General features: G+C 55.7%; 1 protein-coding gene across 9 annotated transcripts in view; it reads left to right on the top strand.

Moving 5' to 3' along the window:
• DNM2 (dynamin 2) overlaps positions 1-17,071 on the top strand; it is a 33,369-nt gene that overhangs the window by 6,735 nt on the left and 9,563 nt on the right. For 4 of the 9 annotated variants that reach the window (XM_017863251.1, XM_017863249.1, XM_017863250.1 and 1 more), the window contains exons 5-8: positions 1,566-1,636; positions 5,145-5,196; positions 6,662-6,673; positions 10,331-10,444. In XM_017863251.1, the coding sequence (XP_017718740.1) occupies positions 1,566-1,636; positions 5,145-5,196; positions 6,662-6,673; positions 10,331-10,444 (249 nt within the window). Of the gene's footprint in view, positions 1-1,565; positions 1,637-2,884; positions 2,915-5,144; positions 5,197-6,661; positions 6,674-10,330; positions 10,445-17,071 lie in introns of all 9 variants that reach the window. The other 5 variants (XM_017863254.1, XM_017863253.1, XM_017863252.1 and 2 more) reach the window with 2 other exon arrangements.

Raw genomic sequence — 17,071 nt, 5'->3', positions numbered from 1 at the left:
CCGAGCCCCTCCTCCCCAGCAGCCTGGCCTGTTGTGAATGGGAGCCAAGCCAGTGAGCTGCCTGGATCCATGGTTGCCGTAGACCAACTTCATCCTGGGCAGAGGACAAGAAACATGAGGGAGAGAGAGTTTCAGCAAGTGCAGTGGACTCGCAAGCCCTGCTCTTTACCTGAGACTTTACCTCTCTAGCTTAAATGTGTGTGTGTGCGTGTGTGCACACACGTGTGTGTTTTATTTTAGTGTTCATAGTTGGCCAAATTAGCTTCGCAGTTTTAATGCAGCACTTTCAACATGCCGGGCGCTAAAGACTTTACAGGGCAGGCGCGGTGACTCACGCCTGTAATCCTAGCACTTTGGGAGGCCAAGGTGGGCGGATTGCCTGAGCTCAGGAGTTCGAGACCAACCTGGTCAACAGGGTGAAAGCCCGTCTCTACTAAAATACAAAAAATTAGCCGGGTGGTGCAGTGTGTGCCTGTAGTCCCAGCTACTCGGGAGGCTGAGGCAGGAGAATTGCTTGAACCCAGGAGGCGGAGGTTGCAGTGAGCCGAGATTGCGCCATTGCACTCCAGCCTGGGTGACACAGCAAGACTCTGTCTCCGAAAAAGAAAAAGAGATTTTATAAGGCAGTGGCTTGCAGTGGCTCACACCTATAATCCCAGCACTTTGGGAGGCCGAGGCAGGAGGATCACTTGAGCCTAGGAGTTCAAGACCAGTCTGGGCAACATAGTGAGACCCTGCCTCTAAAAAAAAAAAAAAAAAAGGAAAATCAGCCAGGTGTGGTGGCACATGCCTGCGGCCCCAGCATCTTGGGAGGCTGAGGCAGGGGCGTTGCTTCAGCCCAGGTGTTTGATTGTTCTACTGCACTGCAGCCTGGGAGACAGAGTAAGTTCTTTTCTCAAAAAAAAAAAAAAAAAAAAAAAAACAGGCACAGTGGCTCACGCTTGTAATCCCAGCACTTTAAGAGGCCAAGGCGGGCGGATCATGAGGTCAGGAGTTCGAGACCAGCCTGGCCAAGTCAGTGAAACCCTGTCTCTACTAAAAATGCATCAATTAGCTGGGCGTGGTGGCAGGCACCTGTAATCCCAGTCATTTGGGAGGCTGAGGCAGGAGAATCACTTGAACCCAGGAGGCAGAGGTTGCAGTGAGCCCAGATCGTGCCACTGCATACCAGCTTGGGCGACAGAGTGAGTCTCGAAGAAAAAAAAACAAAAAACTGCCCATTATTAAACCCTTGGCAGTTGGGCCTCCTGTCACCCCATTCCACAGGTCAGTAACGTGAGACCCAGGGTCACATGGCCAGTTAGTGGCTCAATCAGGACTCCAGACCTTGGGGACAGTGACCCTGCCTATGACTGGCCCATTGGACTGCCTGGCTGTGCTCTGTTGTCCCAGGCTTTCTTGCCTGTGAGGGTGTGGGGAGTGCGACGCCAGCCCCCTGTTCTCCTGTCTGGGAAGCCTCCTGGTTCGCACGCCTTCCCTGCTGGCAAGACCAGGAAATGCTCCTGTCGCCACCGCCACTTACCAGGCTTGGCCCTATACTCACAGTGACCCCCGCTTTCCCCCAGATTCTTCTGCTGATCGACATTGAACAGTCCTACATCAACACGAACCACGAGGACTTCATTGGGTTTGCCAAGTAGGTACTTTTGGAGACAGTGGCTGGTCGGGCGGCACCAGTCCTTACTCTCAGATCCAAGGAGGTGATCGAGTTGGGATTCTCTGAGAGGGTGGGGGTCAGACAGTCTCTATTGGGGGTCCTGGGGTGAAGGCAGAGCCACCTGAGAATATCTGGACACTCTCCTGGGCTGATAGTGGTCCACTGTCCCAAACCAACGCACCTTCTGTGGGGCATCCCTGTGGTTCGTTTAGGGAGAGGGCAGTGCTATGGTCAGACCTGCAGGGAGAGGGCAAAGCCAGCCAGCTGCTGCACCCCCTCTCCCACAGGACTTGTCAGAGCCTTTAGCGACCAGTGGGCAGCTTTTCCCAGACTCTGCCCCTTCATGGACAGCATCGCTGCTCTTTGGGAAGTGCTGCCTGGGGTCTCCCTTGCTTGAAGGCGTACAGTGTAAATTTAAACCAGAACTTTCCATGGCACCTAGATGAGGGCCCAGACTGGGGAGCTCTGATTTCAGCAGGATATCGCTATCAGTGCTAGTGGTCTTCGGCATCACCCGCCGATTCCTTCAGTCCCTCGGCGCGCCTGGGCCTCACTCAGATTGTTGGGGAGGCTCACGCAGGCCTTCCTGCCTGAGGCAGGCTGGATGGTGCCGCTGGTATGCCCTCTCGCGAGGCCCTGTGACAGAGCAGTGGGCAAACCCACACCCAGCTCGCCACCCTCAGAGGAAGGCCCCATGCAGGGAACCAACAGGGACACAGGCTGTTACGGCGTAGTGTGCTGGGTGGGGCCGTGCGGGGCCTGTGGAGGTCCAGAGGGCGGCCGTTGGGCCTGGCCTTGATGTGCCAGGCAGGCTTCCTAGGGGAGGGCCTCTAGAGCCAAATCTCAGGCTATGTGGTTACCGGATAGAACGTTTATTGGTGCACCTGACAAAGCTGATTGAGGATCTCTTCTGTGCTGGGCACCAGGTAGGTGAGGAGAAAGGAGGAAGGCAAAGAAAGGAATGAGGGCCTCATCAGAACCCCTCCTAGAGATGAGCTGAGGGCCCTGACTGGGCCTCCCCTGCCTGTGGGAGGCAGCTCCCAGCCCTGTGCTCCCGGCCGACGGGGGTGTGTGGGCTCACAGCGCTGGTCCCCATCTTTGGTTTGCTCACCTTGATGTCTCTGCTTCTCACACTTCATCCACAGTTCCTTCTCACAATCTCTCCTGTTTTTCCTTTGACCACTCCACTCTTTCCTCTGGATTCCTGGGCCTTCCCACTTACCCCAGCTGTTACTATACTGAGCAGCTGGTGACCTGGTGGGTATTGCCTGCTGTGTGCCTTTGCCCTGGTGTGTGAACGGGTACGCCCTGGCTGGGTGGCCCCAGCCCTGGGTGGGACGTCCCTGGGGCCTGCTGAAGAGCTATGGGATGCTGAAGAGCCAGGGCCAGCGTTGGGCCTCCGGGCCAGGACCTTGACCGCACCCGCTGTAGCCCCTGCTGTTTCAGAGCCTGCAGGCTGGGGAGGCGGAGTCCTTAAGCAAAGTGTCACAAGGATGATGAGAGTAGGAAGAGAGGGTAAGGGATAGGCTGTGGGAAAGGGGAGCCAGGGATGTGGCCTGGAGAGATCTTCCTGAAGAAGTCAGGTGAGGCAGGGGGCACCCCAGAGAATTGAACCTAGGGAAGGACGGCTACAAGACCAGGCAGGTGGAGATAAGAGAGCCAGAGGCCAGGCCCTGTCATCAGGAGGGCCCTGCAGGTCCGGGGAGGATTTTGGATTTTCCCCCAAGACACCAGGATGCTTCCGATTAGGTCCAGGCTCAGGAGAGGGGCCACCTTGTGGGCTGCTATTTGAGGGAGCCCTGGCAAGGGTGGGAGCCAGGAGGCCCTTAGGAAAAGCACCTCTGGGCCATCAGTGTCACCCAGCCATCACTGTGAAGGTTGGCTCAGCTCAGTGCCACCTCCTTCAGATGCTGCTGATCAAAATCCTTCTTGTGCTTGGATGTTCTGTACTTCCCATTACCCTCCAAATAAAATATTATAAACAGGGCCCAGGCCTGGCGCAGTGGCTCATGCCTGTAATCCCAGCACTTTGGAGGAGGCCAAAGTGGGTGGATCGCTGGAGCCCAGGAGTTTGAGACCAGCCTGGGCAACATGGTGAAACCCTGTCTCTATAAAAAAAAACAAAAATTAACTGGGCATGATGGTGGCGCGTAATCTCAGCTACTCGGGAGGTTGAGGTGGGAGAATGACCTGAGCCTGGGAAGTTAAGGTAGTGAGTCATGATCACACCAGGGCTCTCCAGCCTGGGTGACAGAGTGAGACTCTGTCTCAAAAATAAATAATAAACAGCCCAGATGAGAAGCCCTATAATAAACTTATTGAATGTTGGGAATAACATTGGATAAAATTCTGCCTTTGTTCTTAGTTTTCCAGCGTTTTCTGATCTAGAAACAGAAGCCTACTTTCTCCCTTATCCTACAGCCAACTTACACTTTAAAACAAAACCCCCAAGGTAGTCAGGAAAGGAAAGTGACCAAGCTGATTTGCTTCTCCATATTGTTCTGAAAGTTTCAGCCAAAGCAATAAGAAAAGAAAAGAAAATGTGATGGATAAGTAACAGGAGATATACGTTGTTTGCAGGTGATCATATGATTGTCAGAGTAGAAAATATATTAGAACCGTAAGGTGGTGGAGTAGTTGTCCACATATAAAATACAGTGGGTTTGGTCTATGCTAGCATGAACTAGCCAGGAAGTAGGATGGATAAAGAAGAAAAGAGATCTGGGATTGTGGCTGCATTGGAACCTTATAGAAACACACCCTGTCGACCTTGGATGTCCTCTAAATTTGGGTCAGGAGTCATGCAACATACGTGCCGTTTCATGGCCAGCAGCTGTCCCACACTCTGATATCTAGGACTGGATGGCTCTGTGGTTAGAGCCACTTACAGGCTAGTGTTGGGATCAAATCATGAGAAGAGTAGGAAGGAAGAGCCGGGTGCAGTGGCTCATGCCAGTAATCCCAGCACTTTGGGAGGTGGAGCCGGGTGGATCCCTTTAGTCTAGGAATTTAAGACCAGCCTGGGCAGCAAGCGAAACCTCACCTCTACAAAAAATCAAAAATTAGCTGAGCATGGTGGTGTGCACCTTTGGTTCCAGCTACCCGGGAGACTCAGGCAGGGGAATTACTTGAGCCTGGGAGGTCAAGGCTGCAGTGAGCTGTGATCGTGCCACTGCACTCATCTTAGGCAACACCTTCTCACAGTTCCTCTTGGAAACTCCAGGATTCTAGTGACATCTGGAAGTAACCAACACTTTAGTAAGTTGGCTGAGCTGAGGGCCTAAGAAGCCTCAGTTGAACCAGATACCTTGTTCCGTGTGCCCAGGCCGTTTCCCTTGTGCAGCTCCTTATATGCAGGGGGCTTCTCTCTGCCTCTGCCTGTGGCTGCTCACTTGGTCCCCAGGGAGAGAATGGCCACATGCGCCTCTTGCCCTTCTTCCCCCTCAGCATCCTGTCCACATGAACCCTGTCTGTTCTTTGATTTCAGTGCCCAGCAGAGGAGCACGCAGCTGAACAAGAAGAGAGCCATCCCCAATCAGGTAGCACACCCCTCTGCAGCCTGCCACTCTATCCTGGGGGGCGGGAGGACACTAAATGACAGCCCAGCCCCAGTGATGGAGCTCGGCCTGTGGAAAGCGCCCCCACAGCCCCAGTAGCAGACCATCTGCTTTCTCAGCCTCTGGAGGCCACTTAGGAATTGATACTTCTGGGAGATGGTCTAAGAGCCGACACTCTGGCAGGGCCTAGTGGGCACATTTTACCCACCCAAAAGACCCTATGTGCCATCCAAGGCCAGGGTTAGAACTTGACTCTTGGCTGGGCATGATAGCTCACGCCTGTAATGCCAGCATGTTGGGAGGCCGAGGTGGGAGGATCACTTGAGGCTAGGAGTTTGAGACCAGCCTGGGCAACACAGAAAGACCCTGTCTCTACAAATAATATTTAAAAATGAGCTGGGTGTGGTGGCTCATGCCTATCACCCCAGCTACTTAGGAGGCCAAGGCGGGAGAATCACTTGAGCCCAGCAGTTCATGACCATCCAGGGCAATATAATGCAACCTCATCTTAAAAATTAATAATAGGCCTGGCACAATGGCTCACACCTGTAATTCCAGCACTTTAGGAGGCCGAGGCGGGTGGATTGCCTGAGCTCAGGAGTTTGAGACCAGCCTGGCTAACATGGCAAAACCCCATCTCTACTAAAAATACAAAAATTAGCCCGGTGTGGTGGCGGGCGCCTGTAGTCCCAGCTACTCGGGAGGATGAGGCAGGAGAATGGCGTGAATCCAGGAGGCGGAGCTTGCAGTGAGCTGAGATTGTGCCACTGCACTCCAGCCTGGAAAACAGAGTGAGATTCCATCTCAAAAAAAAAAAAAAAAAAGAGTTAGAGATCAGCCTGGCCAACATGGTGAAATCCCGTCTCTACTAAAATACAAAAAATTAGCCGGGCATGATGGTGGGTGCCTGTAATCCCAGCTACTCGGTAGACTGAGACAGAAGAATCACTTGAACCCAGGAGATGGTGGTTATGGTGAGCCGAGATCGCACCACTGCAATTTGGCCTGGGCGGCCAAGCAAGACTCCATCTCAAAAAAAAGAAAAAAAAGGAAACCCATAATCTTTGCAAAATTTCTGCCTATGTCCCTCCCTTCTCCCCATTGGGCAGGGGTGGGGGCGGGGACTCCCGTGTACCTTGCACGATCATAGAGCCTACTGGAAGGAGGAACGTAACCATTGCATGATTTATTTTTGCGCTTGCCGTGGGTAATACATATGTTGTTGCTTTTTTGTTTCTTGAGATGATAATGAATTAAATATTAACACCATGAATATGATTAATAGCATGTAATTTTTTTTCTTTTGCTGTTTTTTCCCCTGATCTTCTCTTCTCCTGTTTTTGTGCTTTTCCTGCTTTTTCTTTGTCCCCTTCACGTCCCTTCCATCTCTTTTCCTCTGCCTGCTCTTCCCTGATTCACCCACAACCCTAACTTTGCATATTCAAAGGGGGAGATCCTGGTAAGTACATGCTTAGTGTGGTAGCAAACGTTAGAGAATCTAGTGGTGATGGAGACCCCGCCCACCCCTTAACATTCCCTGTTCCCCATCCCCTCCAAATAACAAAAATACTAAAAATCAAGCTAACCTGGAAACCCCATGCTGCAGCCGGCGCTGGACTGCGCGTTGCCCTGAGTGTAAGTTGACTCACACAGGCACTAACTGAACTGCCACCCTTGAAGGCACACTCCTGCAGCCAGTTCCTGGCAGGTTTTCCTGGTTTCCTGTAGGTCAGGAATGGCAAATACTTACACACTGCCCCTGCCTCCCCTCATATCCCTGGCTGTGGAAGATCTTGCTTAAGCCAGACCAAAATTCATTCTTGGCACTGCCCCTCCTCCTTCTCTCTCCTATGCAGATGTCACTCATGGATCAGAGCATATTTTTCCACATGGCAGAAATCTTCCCCTCTTGTGCACATGGCAGACATGGCTAGTTGATATAGCATTCTTTGCCTTGTGCCGCTTCTCTAGCACATGCCCATGGCAGACATTGCTAATCGATCCTGGCATTCTTTCCAAATAAACTTGCCAGCATTCCTGTTCTATAGCAGATGTGGCAAAGTTATCAAGGTATTTTTTTTTTTCCGCATATGATACCCTCTTCTCTACGCATGCAGGCATGACTAGTCAATCAGGAGCCCCTTTCCTAGATGCTGCCTCTTGTCCTCCAGATAAATTGATGAGACTCTTCTGTTGCACTTATCCCTTTCTCCTATCCTTTGCCTGTGACAGGCAACACTAATTGATCCTAGCACCGTTTCCTGCCACGCTCAGAATTCTCACCACAGTGCTCCAGGTATCTCGTAGCAGTCGATTGACATGGCCCCCAAGATGAATCATATTTGCTGTCCGTCCCTGCTGTGGGTAACACCTCCTTCCTTTGTGCAGAGCCCTCAGCTGGGGCTCAGTGTGGGACGTGAGATGGGCGTGAGACCCAGTCCAGCCCAGCCCAGTGGGAAGCAGCCTGCTACTCATATCTGAGAGCTGAGCCCAGTTCAAGGAGCTCGCCTCTAGGCAGCTGGCCTCAGCCCGGCTCTCACACTTGGACAGCACAGTCTGGGCCTCCAGTCCTAGCAGGGGCTCACTTTTGCTGGACATTCTCCCACTGCCAGCCACCAAGGCACTGGTCATCCCTGCCACTGCCCTCTAGCAGGGATCTTCTGGCAATCCCAGGGTCTTACTTGTAGCTGAGCCGATCTTATGCCAGGGCCTTGCTGCTCCCAGGGCCTGGGTGGTGCAGATAGGGCCATGGGTGGGGGCAGTGACGGGAGGAAGTAGTTGGCCTTGGGCTTGTGGTTTTCAGGTTCCTCACGTATTTCCCCTAGTCCCCTTGAATTTGACAGGCCAAGGCCAGGAACCTGCTTCTCCCTTGCACCCCAAGAGGTTAGGCGTTCCTCTTTTCCTACCAGAGGCCACATAGCCCAGCCCTGTCATGAGTGTGGCCGTGGCCTCTGGGTCTCCCAGCTGTGGTTTCCATCTCTACCCAGGAGACTTGGGGCAGGAACCTCACCCAGGAAAGAGGCTGGAGCAGCCTGCCAGGGGATCCCTGCTCTGCCATCCCCTGCCTGCCCTGCCGCCCATGCCGCCCCATGTGCCTATCTGCCTGTCACTGTGCACCCCAGCCCGCGACGGCCTGCAGCCTCTTCTGTCTCTCCCACCCCCACTTCCTTCTAAGCCCAGTCCCACTGGGATGTGTCCCTTGCATGCAAACCTGACTTTCTGCTGAGGCCTGGCCCCTCCCTTTTCTCTGGATCACAAGTTGTGCATGGCTAACGGTGCCTGTGTTTGCCACCCACAGCTTGCAGCTCCCTGGGGTGGGATTTTGTCTCTGAACCCATGTGGAGAAGGGCACCTCAGGGCTTCTGCCAGACCTCCTGCCCCGAGGCTCGCTGTGCCATCCCCAGCATGGCCCCGATCAGTGCCCTGGCCCTGTGGCTATGGCCATGTACCCCAAAGCGTAGCATGGGCCCTGGCCTCCAGCTCTGAGCAACACTAACCCCGGCTGGAGGCAGGAGAGCCAGGCCACCGAGGGGCGCGTGGGCACATCCCTCTCCTTGGAATCCGGGCCAGGCCTAGGAGTATGGAGGCCTCACATTTCTCTGGGGGAGCGCTAACAGCCTGTCTCCCTGTTTTCCCTCTCCTGGTTGTCATTCAGTCATGGAACCAGGGTCTACTAAGCACTCGTTCTGTGCCCAGCCCTGGGCTGAGACAAGGCAGTGCACCTACCCCGCTCCCAGAATGCCAGGCCTTTGATGCTAACACCAGGACCTCCTGGGCAGACCAGGAAGAGCTCGTCACTGCACTCCCGGAGGGGATGCTGTGACCTCACAGGGGCTGCTGGCCTCAGCCCCCGCACCCACCACCAGGCAGCCTGTGAATGGCCAGATGCCAGGGGTCACTGTCTGCTCCAAACAACTGTGAGAGTCCTGTCTGCTCATCCCACGGAGGGAGAAGTCTGTACCCTTGGCCTTAACAAGGGGCACCCAGTGGCATCTCATGCCGTCCCCAGCCTGGGCAGTGACTTCTGCATGGTCCAGGGGTCCCTGGGTCCTCTTTAGCCACCTCTGTCTTCATGGCCACCTGGGGCTTAGCACTCACATCCAGCCACCAAGGAGCCACTGAAACTGTGGGCTGGTGGCCCTGTTCAGAATGACAGGCCTGGGGTGGGTCGGGGTAGTTCGGGTGAAGCCCCTCCAGAGGACTGCCCCTGACTAGGACAGCATCTGGGCCCCAGACGGATTCCTGGAGGCCCCATCTCTGGCGCTCCTGTCGTGCCATGCCCTGCCATGCCCTGCCCCGGGGGGCGCACGCTAGCCCTTCGCAGCTGTCCGTGGCCATGCTCAGCCCACCCTTTGTAGCTTGGCCAAGTCTGTCAGTGCCTGGGTCCCAGGCCGCCCTGTGCGTGCCTCTGTGTGCTTCCTGCAGCTCCCAGGGCCCCTGTCCTGAGTGGGGTGGGGAGGCTCTGGCCCACACATGCCTCCAGTGGCCAGGGAGCGTGGGAGCACAGCCCCCAGGCTGCCTGCCGTTAGCTGTCAGGTGAGTCCCTGCACAGGCCTGGGTTCTGACCCCCACTCAGATGACACCTACGGCCACACGTGGGGTCTCTAAGCCCAGAACCCTGATGTATCAGTAAAAAAGATGACCACTAGGCTTGCAGCCAGCTTGGGACATGAGCTCCGCTCCTTCAGTGTCCTTGGGGAGGGCCCCGGGCTTACACCTTTGACCCTAGTCCTCTGTGTGGACACCGCCCTTCGAACCTTATCTCACGCAAACAAGTGCAGTTCCTCAGATGTCACATTTCATTTGCCACAACCCCACACACAAGCCCCAGGGACTCCTCCCGTGGACCCTTTCCATCAGGCCTCCGTGACTCTGTCCCCCATCAGCCCCTGACCCAGTGAATCTGTCTGTCCACCCACCTGCCCAGGTGGCACCCCATGTTGGTTTCCAGCTGGAAATGCTTGGCACAGGGTGGAACTGGGTTTCCTGGGCTTCGGGGCTGGAGGTGTCTGTCGCAGTCCCTGGCTTCCCACTGAGCTGTGGGCAAGGCTGCTGCGCTGGGGGATGGCTGGGGTGCGGAGCGAGGTTCTCCGCTAAGCTGCGCGCTTCCCCCCAGGTGATCCGCAGGGGCTGGTTGACCATCAACAACATCAGCCTGATGAAGGGAGGCTCCAAGGAGTACTGGTTTGTGCTGACTGCAGAGTCGCTGTCCTGGTACAAGGATGAGGAGGTGAGTGGCAGGCGGGAGCAGGGCCGCTGGGGGAGGTGGGGCAGCCAGGGAAGAGCGGGTGGGCGCTCCCTCTGGGCAGAACTCATTCAGTCACTGTGTCACTCGGCCCCAGAGTCACCACTAGGACCATAACCTGCCGGGTCCAGTGGCTCCTGCTTATAATCCCAGCACTTTGGGAGGCCAAGGCAGGTGGATCATGAGGTCAGGAGTTCGAGATCAGCCTGACCAACATGATGAAACTCTGTTGTACTAAAAATACAAAAATTAGCTAGGAGTGGTGGCACGTGCCTGTAATCGCAGCTACTCAGGAGGCTGAGGCAGGAAAATCGCTTGAACCCGGGAGGTGGAGGTTGCAGTGAGCCGAGATTGCATGCTGCACTCTAGCCTGGGCAACAGAGCAAGACTCCGTCTCAAGCAAACAAACAAACAAAACACAACCATCACCCAGGGCTGGAGAGCAGCCACCATGTGCCAAAAGACTCACATTGTAGCTGGTCCCCATGGGGCATGCAGCCAGCCTCCAGGGGCTCCGTCACAGGCTCAGTCAGGCCCTTTGCCTCTCTGGGCCTCGGTTTTTCTATCTGCGAAGTGGGCTAGCATGCTCCCTGCCCAGTGTGCGGTGCTTGGCCATAGTGTGCAGAATGATCCCCACATGCTCGTCATTATGGGAAGGAAGTGGAGAGGCCCCTGGTGATGGTGACTGCAGGGAGCGGTGTTGAGTGCTGAGTCATGGGAGGGACTCGTTTATTGCGAGTGAGGGGGCAGGCCTCGAGCAAGGACACTGCCGACCAGCCCCTGCTCTCCACGCTGACCCAGCATCCCTCCTGATTGTCCTGTGTAAAAAAAGATACATAATGTTTGACATATTTATGAGGTCCCTGTGATGTTTTATTAGATGCACAGAGTATGTAGTGCTCACGGCAGGGTGTTTGTGGCGTCTGTCACTTTGGAATTCCTCAATTCCCTGTGTTCAGAACAGTTCAGGTCCTCTCTTCTAACTACTATGAAATATACAAGGCTGGGCACGGTGCCTCAGGCCTATAATCCCAGCACTTTGGGAGGCCGAGGTGGGAGGATGGCCTGAGTTCAGGCGTTCAAGACCAGTTTGAGCAACATAGCACTACCCTGTCTCTTAAAACTCAAAAAAAAAATTAGCTGGGCATGGTGGCGAATACTTGTAGTCCCAGCTACCCAGGAGACTGAAGTGGGAGGGTCAGTCACTGGAGCCCCGGAGATGGAGGCTGTAGTGAGCTGTGATCACACCACTGCACTCCAGCCTGGGCCACAGAGCAGGACCCTGTCTCAAAAAAAAAAAAAAAAAAAAAAAAAAAAAAAGAAGAAGAAGAAATAGACAATACATTGTTGGCTGGGCACAGTGGCGCACGCCTGTAATCTCAGCACTCTGGGAGGCTGAGGTGGGCGGATCACCTGGGGTCAGGAGTTCGAGACCAGCCTGGCCAACAAGGTGAAGTCCCTTCTCTACTAAAAATACAAAAATTAGCCAGGTGTGGTATCAGGCACCTGTAATCCTAGCTACTTGGGAGGCTGAGGCAAGAGAATCACTGGAACCTGGGAGGTGGAGGTTGCAGTGAGCTGAGATAGCGCCACTGCACTCCAGCCTCGGTGACAGAGTGAGAGACTCCGTCTCAAAAAAAAAAAAAGTAGGCAGGGTGCAGTGGCTCACGCCTTTAATCCCAGCACTTTGGGAGGCCAAGGCGGGTGGATCACCTGAGATCAGGAGTTCGAGACCAGCCTGACCAACATGGAGAAACCCCGTCTCTACTAAAAATACAAAATTAGCCTGGCGTGGTGGCGCATACCAGTAATCCCAGCTACTTGGGATTGCTGAGGTGGGAGAATCTCTTGAACCCGGAAGGCGGAGGTTGCCATGAGCCGAGATTGTGTCATTGCACTCCAGCCTGGGCAACAAGAACGAAACTCTATCTCAAAAAAAAAAAAAAAAACCCACCAGACAATTGTTAACTATATAGTCTTAACTGCGGTCACCCTACTCTGCTGTTGAACAGTAGAAGTTAATGCCTTTTCTCTAACTGTGTGTTTGTATCCATTAACCCACCTCTCTTTACCCCTTACCTATCCCCACCTTTCTCAGCCTCTAGTATTTATCCTTCTACTCTCCACCTCTGTAAGATCCCCTCTTCTACCTTTTTTTTAGCTCCCATGTATGAATGACAACATGCAAGATTTGTCTTTTTGTGCCTGGCTTATTTCACTTCACATAATGGCCTCCAGTTCCATTCATGTGGCTGCAAATGACAGGGTCTCATTCTTTTTTATGGCCCTGATCAACCCATTTCTTGCTTAATTCTCTTGACGTAACCATGGCTTAGTGGCCTGGAAGGGAAGCTACTTCTGTGTGACAGCTTGTTGCTACTCTGATGAGGTCCAGGTTGGCTTTCAAGAGTCCCTGGCAAAGGGAGCTGTGTTTCTCTCAGTGTCCTGGTTGCTCCGGGAGAAGACTGCAGGCTGTCCCATGAGCCATGGCTGTGTTACGTGGGCAGTGGATTTGTGTCTGTAATAGAGGCCCAAAACGAAGGCACTTAAAGAGATGAAGTCTCTTTCTTGCTCACGTCTCAGTGAGCTTGGTGATCCTGTGCAGCGAGGCTGTCTAGGGCCTGGCTCTGCCTCTCCTGTTGCCACCTTAACACAGGGCTCCCTTCATAGTTTAAAATGGCTGCCCCATGCCCATCACCATGTAGCCTCTAGCAGCCCGAAGAAGGGAAAGAAGGGCCTCTGTGTGTGGGAACTGTGAGTCCAGCTAACAGTTCTAGCACTTTCTAAGAAGGAAGTGGATATTGGTTGTTTCTGAGCATGACAGCTGGGGCTTGACACCCAGAATTCACCAGGATATTGGTTGCGTGGCATCAACCCTTCGTGTCTCGTCTCCTCACCTATAAAGTCAGGACTGTGGCCTGTCCCCTCTGGACTGTGGGAGCCAGTGTGGGAGTTCTTGTACTTGAGCCCAGCACTGTGCTTGGCTCACCGCATGTGTCCTGGGTTTTGTCCTGGTGGCTACCAGTATCAATTCCTCCCAGCTCCTCTCTGTAGGAGGGAACCTACCCAGCTACTCCCAGCACACAGAGGAGGAGCTGGAGGCTGTGTCAGGTGCAGGGCCAGCTGGCCAGTCCCCATGGTCCCTGGGATGGCACAGCCACCAACTCAGTCCAGGCAACCTCAGTGGAGAGGCTGGGGTTGCCTGAGGCCCCTGGACCACCCTGCCTGGCTGTCTTCCCCTTGGGTTTCAGGGAGTGCCCCCGACTGGGGGCTTGCTGGCATCCACCTCAGCCCCAGGACAGGCAGGACTTGGCTTGGAAGTTCCAGGCTTAGAGAGAAGGCAGGTTGGAGGGCCCCAGCTGGCCCAGGAAGGAGCAAAGAGAGGAGGGCCTCGTGGCTGTGAACCCCTGCTGTGTGCTGGGCTCACTGGCTAAGAGAGCCCACTGAGGCCACACCTGAGGAGAACCCTGCTCCCCTTGAGGAAACCCTCACGCTTGCCCTTCGGGTGGCTCTGTGGTCACCCCTGTCTAAGGCTCTGAGCAGTGACTTGCCCCACGTCGGGGAGCGGGGGAGTGTTCCCTCTAGGGTGGACGCTTCTCCAGTGCACGTCTGGAGGCCCATGCTCCCTGACCTGAGGGACACCCCAGCCCAACATCCAGACACCTCCGCCGCAGCCCAGGCCTGATGTCCCCTTGACCGAGGGCGCTGAGGTGAAAGGGTCATCCCACTCCACACGAGGCCAGACGCTCATCTCTGGAATGTTCCTGAAGCCTCAGGAGCCCTGAGGCCTCTGCGGGACTCTGGGGTGCTATTTCTTAACCCAGGGTGGTGGAGTCTGCTGAGCCACCATGCAAGCATTTCTGGGGTCCCTGTGGAACCTTCCAGAACCTCAGATCCAGAGAAATTCATGGGGTTGGGATGTGGGAGGAGTGTGGGGCCAGGCGTGGTCTGCAGCCTTCTCCCCACCTCATGCTCCTCTAGGAACTCACGTGTCCAGATCAGATGGCTCCTCAAAATGGCCGGGATGGGATGGGGTGGGGTGTCCTTTCACTTTTCCTCCCTTCTTTCTGCCTTGCAGTCAGAAACCAGCCTGCGCTGTGGTGTGTGGGCTGTCGGGCTGGCTGAGAGCTGGCCCCTGCCTTTCAGCTTAGGGCTGTGGGGACCTTCCAGGGTCCCCTGGGTGGGAGTGCCAGGCCTGGGACAGCGAGCCCTGGAGGAGCTTCTGGGCCAGAACCTTAGCCTGGCGGCTCTCTGCCGGGCAGCATTGCAAGTCTAGTTTTCAGATCTCTTCTCTGACATGAGGGGCCCTTCGTGTTTTCCTCATCTCAGGGTTGAAAGCCAGAGCCCCTGACCCTCCTGTGGAGCCCCACATTGGAGTCTGGAGCAGTGGTGGGAGAAGGGCCGGGCACCAGCCGTAATGAGAAACAGCCGACCTGTGAAAGGGGCCCTGTGTGCGCCCCAGACACAAAGCAGGCTCTAGTCAGGAGGACGTAGCCATGGAACCTGTCCCCCACCACCACCCAAGTTAGGATCCCAGCAGGGACCCTTGGAGTCACACACATGGCAGCCACCCCTGAGGATCAGGCCACCCTCTTAGATGCCTCAGTGAGACGCAAGACATCAGTATCTCTTTATTTAAAGATTAAACGAGAAGACATTTATAGCCATGGGGTGGGGATGGCGGACTGATAGGGCCAGGGCCCCCAACCCCTCGGCCGGCCTCAGGGCTCCCTCTGCCTTTCCCCAGCACCTCTTCTCCCACCCAGGCCCTCTAATCTTCTATGTCAGGCTTCACCGCAGTGGGAAACGGGGTGGTGGAAAATGACACTCACCTGCCGGCGAGTTTGGGGGGCCTGTCTCGACGCGCCGCTCACCCAAGCCCAGCCTAACCAATGTGCAGACTACTGTACACATTGAGAGCCTCCTGAACAGGTAGTCTGAACACTGGGTTGGCGAGGCCGGCTGTCCATCCTGCAGAACCCCCCAGGCAGACGCCGGAGCCACCAGGCCAGGCCGTACCTGAGCACCTCTGAGCAGCCAGGGAAACCACTACTCCTCCCGAGACGATCCGCTCTGTCCCTTCTGACGTGGCAAGGCTGGGGCCGGCTTGCATCTGGAGAAAGTTCTGGGTTTTCAGGAAATCCTAAAGAGTGGGGGAGGTGGAGGCAGGAGGCAGGGTTTGGGATCGTGGCTTCTGGGCTCAGGAGAAAGTCTGACTCTGGGGGTGGGGGGTGGGGAGGAGGGGCGCACACATGCCTCTGTGTGCGTGTGTGCGTGTGCGTGTGCGCGTGTGCGTGCGCGAGTGTGCGTGCCGGCAGCCCCAGGAAGGCGGCCACTGCTTTCTGGGCAGAATCGCACTGTAAACAGTTCCAGATGTGGCGTTAGCTGGAATGGCCTGTGACTCAGTTACTTGGCCCCACTGGCCGGAAGCTTCCGGCCGCATGACACGATAGGGTCAGGGCAGCAAAGGCCCTTGGGCAAACGTCCGGGTGGGGGGCAGGGCTTCTGCAGAGCCCCCTCCCCTGGCCCCTTCTAAAGCCCCCAAAACTCTTCCCCGAGAGGCAGGAGGGACTCAGGCCCTGTGTTACCCAGCCTTGCCTGGGATGGGGGGTACGGACTTTCTTCAACACCCTCCCTCTCTGGGGTCTGCAGCGGCGTCCCTCCCTCCACGGCTACTGGCTACCGGGCCGCTCTTCTACGCTCTGCTCCCTCCACGGCCACTGGGCCCCTCTTCCTATGCTCTGCTCCCTCCATGGCCACTGGGCCTCTCTTCCTATGCTCTGCTCCCTCCACGGCTGCTAGGCCCCTCTTCCTATGCTCTGCTCCCTCCATGGCTGCTAGGGCCCTCTGCCTATGCTCTGCTCCCTCCATGGCCGCTGGGCCCCTCTTCCTATGCTCTGCCCTGCTTCTTCCTTGCCTAGAGCCTAGCAGGCTAATTCTGGAGCCACTCACAAGAGCAACCAAAGAAAATCCCGGGTGCTCATGGGCACCAGCTCTGCAGCGGGCACCGAGCTCCTCCGTCCTCCTTGGACAGATGAGGAAACCGAGGTGCAGATGTGGGGATGGTGGAAGTGGCTTGCCTAAGGGCACACGGCCAGGAAAGGGCAGGGCTGGCATCACCTCCACCATGCTGAGCTCCTAACGCCTTGAGACTGAGCCCATGTGCCAAGCCCACTGCTTCATCCTGGCTCCTCTTGCAAAGTCCTGACACTCCCAGCCGGCCCCCACTTGCCAGGGAGCCCCAGCCACCTTCTCCACAGTCACCGTGGCTGCTCTTCAACTTGGAGGCGGCAGGCAAGTTAGGTTTTGTGCTGGGGCAGCACAGTGAGGGGACATGAGAGGAGTTTCCAGAGATGGCCCAGGGAGAAGAAAGGCCAGGGGCCCTGTGGAGAGGACTGGGCTTTGGCTCACAGGGACCTGGCCTCTGAAGTCCTGCTGTGGGTTGCACTGCCCGTTATGTGGTCTCGGGCAGCCAGCTTCCCTCTCTGAGCTGGGAGGGATCCGTGAACTGAGACGAAGCAGTGCATGGCATGGGTCCCCAAGAGCTGCTGCTGTGACGGGTGGGCACACATGTCACTGGGTGAGCGTGGGACTCCAGGGTGCCATCCCCAG

The sequence above is a fragment of the Rhinopithecus bieti genome, unplaced genomic scaffold (genome assembly GCF_001698545.2).
Source record: "Rhinopithecus bieti isolate Rb0 unplaced genomic scaffold, ASM169854v2 scaffold_70145, whole genome shotgun sequence".
Taxonomy (NCBI): Eukaryota; Metazoa; Chordata; class Mammalia; order Primates; family Cercopithecidae; genus Rhinopithecus; species Rhinopithecus bieti.
This window is presented reverse-complemented; position numbering and strand designations above follow the sequence as displayed.